The sequence below is a fragment of the Lissotriton vulgaris genome, chromosome 1_1, assembly GCF_964263255.1.
Source record: "Lissotriton vulgaris chromosome 1_1, aLisVul1.2, whole genome shotgun sequence".
NCBI classification, from domain to species: domain Eukaryota; kingdom Metazoa; phylum Chordata; class Amphibia; order Caudata; family Salamandridae; genus Lissotriton; species Lissotriton vulgaris.
The window spans coordinates 1,099,277,001-1,099,283,042 of NC_141685.1; the positions used below are offsets into that span (position 1 = coordinate 1,099,277,001).

General features: G+C 40.0%; 1 protein-coding gene across 1 annotated transcript; it reads left to right on the forward strand.

The window, feature by feature from the left end:
- Positions 1-731: 731 nt before the first annotated feature.
- LOC147748675 (olfactory receptor 1G1-like) lies at positions 732-1,649 on the forward strand. The gene has a single exon (XM_086928370.1). The coding sequence runs from the start codon at positions 732-734 to the stop codon at positions 1,647-1,649; it is 918 nt and encodes a 305-aa protein (XP_086784496.1).
- Positions 1,650-6,042: the final 4,393 nt, after the last annotated feature.

Genomic DNA, 6,042 nt, shown 5'->3' on the forward strand with positions numbered 1-6,042 from the left:
GAGATTGTAGGCCGCCACGTATCAGATCCTTTACTATTTTTAACATTTCAATGTTGGCATTTGTAATGCATTTGTTTGTCCATGCATAACACTTGCTATGTTTTTCTCTTCTGATTTTTCTTAATTATGCTCTCCCAGGTTTCAAGAAAATTGACAAGTTTCTCTTGTTGAAAATAATAATTTAAGTTCACTCGCTGTAGAAATGTCTCTGTGGCTCATGCAGATCTATTCATTCCAAATCAATAACGATATAGGTTAAAATAGGTGGCCAACTGTTTAATGCTTATAAATAAAGAAGAGCTGATGATCCTTCAAAATCAAAACCACAGACATAGAAAACAGAGGAGACCAAGAAAAAGTCATTACAAGGGCCATTCCATGAATGTCACAATAGATCTCAAAACCGAAGCAGACATCATTAAACAAAGCAACATTCTTGAACAACTATTGTTGGTGATTGCCAACAATGCAGGTCTGCACAAACAGGCCTGTAAATTTTCTCTGCACTAGATGGCTTCTTTAAGAGGGAAGGTATAGGCAGTTTATTTCTTTGAAAGCAAGGGGCACGCTTACAGAGAAATGGAGAATAAAGCTGGTATTGAACAATTTCCTTGAGTTGGTAGAGAGGGGTAATTTGGAGAGATGAGATGAACAAGAATGTTACTGTGTTGCTGTAATAAAATCCTGTGTACCCCTTATTTTCACTGTTTTAATCATCAGGCACAAGGGACATGAGGAATCGGACCACAAACTTGAGTTTCATACTTCTGGGATTTACGTTCGATGGAGATATTCAAGCTGCACTATTCGCTTGGTTTCTGCTCGTCTATATCATTGCCCTGCTGGGAAACATCACGGTCATCGCTCTCATCACAGTCACTACAAAGCTACACACACCCATGTACTTTTTCCTCCTGGTCCTGTCCTTTCATGACACTGTATCTGTTACAGTGACTGTCCCCAGGATACTCAAAGATCTTTTGGTCCAGAAGAAACACATTGAATTTAGTGAATGCCTCGTCCAGGTCTTTGTCGTTCTCTTGGTTTCATTCACAGATGTCTTAATCCTCACTGCCATGGGTTATGATCGCTATGTCGCCATCTGCCACCCTTTAAATTACACCCAACTCATGAACAGAAGATTTTGTATCCAAGTTGTTTCCCTTTCTTGGCTAAGTGGTGTTGTGCTATCTTTTGTAAACACCTTTCTTCTCTCTCGATTATCGTTTTGTGGAGCAAACATTATTGAAAATATACTGTGTGAAGTTCCAGCACTGCTGAAGCTGTCATGTGCTAATATTGTGCCCAATGAAATTGTGCTTTTCACATTGGCTGGGGGCGTGGGTTTGGCAACCTTTGTGATTATTTGCTTGTCCTATGTGCACATTATTAGGATCATCCTGAAGATCCCTTCTTCAGGGGGAAAGAAGAAGGTCTTTTCCACCTGCTCAGCACATCTGATGGTGGTCTTCCTGTTTTTTGCGACCGGTGCTTTTACACACCTGAAACCTCCAAGTGCATCAATGAGGCTAGATAAACTTGCTTCACTGTTCTACACGGTTTTTGCCCCAGTGTTAAATCCAATCATTTACAGTCTCAGGAATGCAGAAGTCAAAGATGCCTTTAAGAAGGCAATACATAGCAATTAAGGCTACCCAAAAGGCCCGAATACGATGTCGGATGGACCGGAGTCCGTCTGACATCGTTTAGGAGCTTGAACGGAACGAACTCCTGTAGCTGGTTCCATCCCAACAAGTAGGATTCAATTGAACACTGTTTGGTCGCAAACCTATTCTTTACAATGAGAGCATGCATTCTGAATGGAATGCATGCTCTCATTGCAAAGAGCAGAGGTACAGTTCATCCCGGGTGCAGGGATCAACAGGGGCCACCATAGGGGTGCCATCCGGAAGCCTTGCACCCTTGGGGGGCCTGCTGGGGGCCCCACAGTCGGATTCCCACAGCCTTTCTGTGTCGGAAAGGCCGGCACAGGAAGGCTGTGGGAATCACCCATCGAAATCTCTCAGCTGGAAAGAACTGCCCTAGGGACTGATGGAGGATTTCCAAATGGCAGCCGGGCTTTCTGAGCCCGCTGGAGGCCATTTGGAAATCCGGTTCAGATTTCTTTCTGACTTACCCCATCAAAATGGGTCGGTCCGAAAGGAATCCTAATGGGACATTCTGTTTCCTACCGCATCGGAATCGGCCCGATAATGCTCACAGGTCTGGATGTGATAGTGGCTATCTATAAAGCACTTCCACTTAATCAAGATTGCACATTTCATTTTTAGACTTCAAACCTTGTCCTACTATCATTAACACTAAAATCGGTGCCCTTTTTGCACAAAGGTGATCAATCCTACTTTGAAAAATATGTTTTACAACTTGGATTATCCTTTTAGAACAGTTATGACTGCTATGATGTTTAATTTATACAGCACTTCTTTTACTGGTCGGATTTTCAGTCGCGATATATTGTGGTTTCTGTCCACTGTACTCAGATTTACAGGTAGGTTTATATGTGGGGTATAATGTAAATGCAGATCTTCCAGTCTAGTATTGATGAATCATCTTAATTTTATTAAAGACATAGAGGTGAATATCTTGCTGTCTTTTCCGATGTTTAATCAAATAGCAGTCATGTAAAATACAATAACTCCACTTCTCAACAGCCTCAGGGAAGTGTTATGACAAATCATTGAGAAAACACTGCCAATTAAAGTGCATAAGCCCCTGCAGTATGTACTTTTCTCTTGTATCAGCGAGTCAATTAGGAATGATGAAACAGGAAGGATAAATAAAAGAATCAATGAAGCCAGTGGAAAGTCATGAATCTCCTGGGAAGTATCCACAAAGCAGTGTTAAATTTCTTGAAATGGTAGCAGGAGCTGACATGACTAAAATTTTAGGGCAGGACCAAATTATTAAAATCCTTGCAGAGAAATAATAATCGGCTCAGTGTCTTTGATAAAAACATGACTTTCTGACACAGCAAGTTAGGAAAACTGGCATTTATGGCAAGGTGAGAGGCTCCTATTGGGATTGTTTAAAGCATGTTTGCAACAATCAAAGAAGCACTAGAAACTCGTTTGTAATAAAAAGTTTGCAAAAAAAGTGTCATTAGTCCTGTCCTCTGATCTGAGAATTTCCTCAAGGTTGACTTATAATGCTTTGAACGCCTAAGCACCCCCTAGTTGATTGGGCTTCAAAATACTCAGTAAAAATACGGAAAGACTAAGCTGAATAAGACAATAGGGCATAAGGTTTTCAGAATGAAGTTCGCAATTGACTGTAATATGAGGTGTTCAGACTTTCGGTAATCAATTTATAAGCTTGTAAACCTTTACCTCTACACAAGACTGGTTGATCTGGAAAGTGAGGATATTCCACAGTCATCATTTTTTGTAATCCTAATTGAGATGATGAAATGAAGTGAGGTAGGAGAAAATTGTCATGTAAAATGATATACATCTCTAAGAATAAGGGGGCATATTATCAAGGGGGTTTATCTCCGCTTTTTTGGCTTTAAAAGCCAACAAAGCGGAGATAAAATTATCTCCCTATTACCAAGCTGTCGCTAACACCAGTTAGCGACAGCTAGTAGGAGATAGCGACCATCTTGGGCCCCACTTTGCATGTCAGTGATATTTATCACTAATGAGATGCAAAGTGGGCGTGCCAAGATGTTAGAGACTGAACACAGTCGCTAACATCGCTATCTCCTATTACCAACTTTTGGAGATATTCGCGCTAAGCGGGAATATCTCCAAAAGCTAACACCTGCCCTGAGCAGTTCTTAGCCATGTTATCCAATGGGAGGTGGATAACATGGCTAAGAGCATTTGCTTGATAATGCATGAATATTGCTGACTTTTCAGCGATATTCATGCATTTCGGCCGTTTTTTATCGCATTTGCGATAAACCTTGTTAATAGCAAGGTTTATCTGCGATAAAAATCGCCGATGTGCGGCGATAAATTTTGTCTCTAAACAAGTTAGAGACAAAAATTATCGCTAGTTGTTGGTAATATGCCCCATTGTTTTAAAGGATACAACGCATAACAACACTGCTAATTTTACAGATGAGAGACAGGATTTAATTGTCAGGTCAGGAAAGGGATAACTTAAAGAGCAGATGAACACCCTAAAGATGATAATACTTTAGAGGATTTTGGTTTAGAAATGTGAACTGCAAGGTTTTTTCTGTGTAGTGTTATTTTGACCCAAACATATTTTTTATAAATTTTGACCTTCCCTTAATAACTTTTTATTTAATCGTCTTTCTTTGGCAGCGTATCAGTTTCCATTTACATATCCATTTCTAATCACACACACATATACACATACCTGTAAACGAGCTACATCACACTTTCTTACCATTTTCACTCTATTAATATACATATTACCCATATTTCCCTAATGACGATCCCACCATTCTCTGTGGGATCGAAATGCCGTTGACTCTAGCACATTGGCACGGAAATTGTTCATTATAATTACTGTATACTTGTGCAATAGTGCTTTCACTATGTTTCTTGGCCTAATTATTGATTGCCTTTTGGCCATGTTTGTTTGCTTATGCCTGAGTTCTTCTAACCCTATTTCTCGACACTCCCCGCTTCTCTTTATGTTTTTTCCATGTTCTTTACGATGAAAATTAAAATGGTTACTCTCCGATAAGTATCATATGACAGTCTTTATTATATCTTTGTGTGGATTTGTTCTACTTACCTGTGTTGAAATGGACCACTGTTCCTTTATAATTACTTGTACCCTAGATCCCTCTCAGATCAATTGGCTTCCCTTGACTCTTGAAAATATACCAGGTTTGCACCAGGGCACCCACTTTAATGAAAATTAAATGTAAAATGTCCCCAAAAATACCTGATCCTGCTGGCACTGGTTCTAGATAAGGAACACCCCATAATGACCTGCGAGGGCCATTTAATTATTTTGTTTGTAGCATAGTGATGCTTCTAGATGGGGCAGGGGTACCACCAACCATTAGTTTTAATGCTGTAGGGGGCTGCAGAAAGTGCAGCAGACCCCCCAGCAATATAAAAAAAATACTAAGTCTCCTGGTTTATTGAATCCATGAACCCAGGAGACCGTAGCGTATTATTTTAATGTTTTTCAAGCTGGAGCTGCATGTTTTTCAGCTGGAGTGCAGGGACACTTTGTGGTGGCTTGTATGATTGCACTCTGTGACCTAAAACTAGTAAAGCCAATAGGCCCACTAAGTCACACCCTTAAGTAACTATAGCTCATGTCCTTGCCATGCAATGATAATTATCTCACATATTACATCCCTCATGACATGTTCGACGACACCATTGATGACATCAATGCAAGATCTGAAATTACTTGATTGAAAGCATTGCTGGGAATGGGTTATAGTTACTTTAGGGCGTGGGTTATAGTTACTTAAAATAAATATAACTGGTGAATTTTAGTGGTTTTGTTCATTTAAAATGGTATGTTTAACTGACATTTTCACTTAACGGTAACAACACTTTATCCTATTTTTTCATTGAACTTCTACTTTTTTTAAAATTTAAAGTAAGATATAATTACAATTCTTAACTATAATGTCACTTTTCAGTGAAAAAAATAATAATATATATATATATATATATCCATACTAATATAATAAAGAGAGAGCCCAAACCTTTGAGGCGGGTAATCTCAGGAACCACAGCACCAATCACAACACCCAATACAGCGTTGGAAAGGGCAGTTGCAGCAGAAGGACATAGGCTATGCAGACGCCCACCATATACATTTAAAAGGTAAAAGAACCGTGCCAGCAAAGTAGTCCCTTGTGGGCGTGTCTGTGTTGTGCTGTGGGCGTGTGCTGGGGGCGTGACAAACGCTGGGGGCATGTGGTACGTTCCGCCCTTCATGCCATGTGTCATATCGTGTGCTAATCCCACCCTGCTCCCTTTAAATACCCCTGCACCCCATAATCATAACCCACCCGTACTCCTTAAAATACCCCAACACCTTTAAACACTAACCCATCTTAACCCTATAAATATACCC

Bases quoted from the DNA above. Each gene is read 5' to 3' on its own strand.
- LOC147748675 (XM_086928370.1), top strand. From the start codon at position 732: ATGAGGAATCGGACCACAAACTTGAGTTTCATACTTCTGGGATTTACG.